Source organism: Olea europaea, chromosome 13 (genome assembly GCF_002742605.1).
Source record: "Olea europaea var. sylvestris chromosome 13, O_europaea_v1, whole genome shotgun sequence".
NCBI classification, from domain to species: Eukaryota; Viridiplantae; Streptophyta; class Magnoliopsida; order Lamiales; family Oleaceae; genus Olea; species Olea europaea.
Window position 1 is genome coordinate 15,930,532 of NC_036249.1, and position 1,572 is coordinate 15,932,103.

General features: G+C 36.1%; 1 protein-coding gene across 1 annotated transcript in view; it reads left to right on the plus strand.

Moving 5' to 3' along the window:
• Positions 1–1,572, plus strand: part of LOC111408479 (transcription factor GTE12-like) — a 15,552-nt gene that overhangs the window by 5,949 nt on the left and 8,031 nt on the right. Inside the window, exons 3-8 of the mRNA XM_023038232.1 lie at positions 113–281; positions 368–420; positions 505–565; positions 659–736; positions 936–1,048; positions 1,161–1,227. Coding sequence (XP_022894000.1) covers positions 113–281; positions 368–420; positions 505–565; positions 659–736; positions 936–1,048; positions 1,161–1,227 — 541 coding nt within the window. The remainder of the gene's footprint in view (positions 1–112; positions 282–367; positions 421–504; positions 566–658; positions 737–935; positions 1,049–1,160; positions 1,228–1,572) is intronic.

Consider the following 1,572-nt stretch of genomic DNA (forward strand, 5'->3'; position numbering starts at 1 on the left):
ATGTTATCATGCACTTGCTTTGTTTGCTCTATCCTTAGTTTGTTGCTCCTTGTTAGTGGTTACTAGATCTTTCTTTACATAAATTGTTGATTCTGTATGTTTTCCTGAACAGGTGAAGCCTTCAAGAACAGCACAAAGTGGGCGCCCCAATGGAAATCAAGGTCTATTTGCTACTTCCAATGGAAAACAACCATTTGATTTCCCTGCAATCAAATGTGCTGCATGTGGTAGTCTGACATGCCAATGCAGCCTCAGATGTTCTGTTAAGCCATCTTCCAATGGTGATTTAAATTCTTATTACAACTTGTTAATATGTTGCATTTGTGTTCCTGTCAACTAATTTGGAGTATATTGCATCTTGTTTCAGATTTTTCTTCAAAAAGATTATCTGATCGTGATGACTCTGGTGATTCTAAACTTGTAAATTTTAGACTCTTCTCGTTTCTCCAAATAATTTGTATGGTGTCACTTTTTGTTGATCTTCACCGTGTCTAATTACATCAGGATGGTGGGGTTAAATATCCTTTGACATCTCAAACAAGAGGTTTACAGCTGGATTCATATGGTGAGAGCAATAGCTGTTGCCTATATGTTTACAATTGTGTAGCTTGTCTTTTGATTATTTGAGCTTTAACATGCCATTGTCAATGAATTGTAGGGCATGAATGTGTTCGCAATGAAGACAATTCTCAGCAAAGAGTCTCTTCCCCGGCCACAACTGCTGCCATTGATAAAGGTAACTATGATCTAGACATGGAAATGCATTTTTGGGATTAACCTTTTACTCCCACTGGCACACCCAGACATGCATATATCAGTTCCGCATGTAAGAAAATGATTTGGTTTTCCTCTGCAAATTCAAAGATCAAAACTACTGAAGTATCATTCATGCCTTAGAAATATGGAGATTTGATTTATATATGCCTTTGTTTTAGGATGGATTTCACCTGTTAATATGTCGCCAAACAAGGTTTTGCGTGTTGCCATGCTAAAAAGCCGCTTTGCAGATACTATCTCCAGAGCTAGACATCATACTCTCCTGGATCATGTAATAATTTCTTATTGCTTGCAGAAATTTGGCATACATGCTAGGTTGGTTGAGCTCTTCGTTTTGTGGATTTACTAATCCATGTCTCTGTTGATTTCTATTTTCTATTTAGGGCAAGAAGATTAATCCTGTGAGTGGGCAAAAAGAAAGGGAAAGACTGGAAAGGCAGCAGTGTGAAGGTATCTAAGCATATATTGATCCAATATTTTGGTGTACTGTAATATTTTAGTATTAAAATGTTGCCTTCCTATGGAACTTTTAGTGTAATATTTGCCATTTTGGGCTACTGTTGTCTTGTATTGAAATTCTCTTTCTTGATGGTCAGTAGATGTGACACAAGGCACGTGGCTGAAAATAAAGTTTAAATTATATAGACTCTTGTGTGAACTGTGAAACTATTCTGGTTTGTGAATTAAAAACGAGACATGAATTTTCATTTAGATATCTGATTGTCATTCTGTTCTTTTACGGTATAAGTATTTCATTAGTATTTCTCTTCATTTGGGAATATTTTGTTTACACTG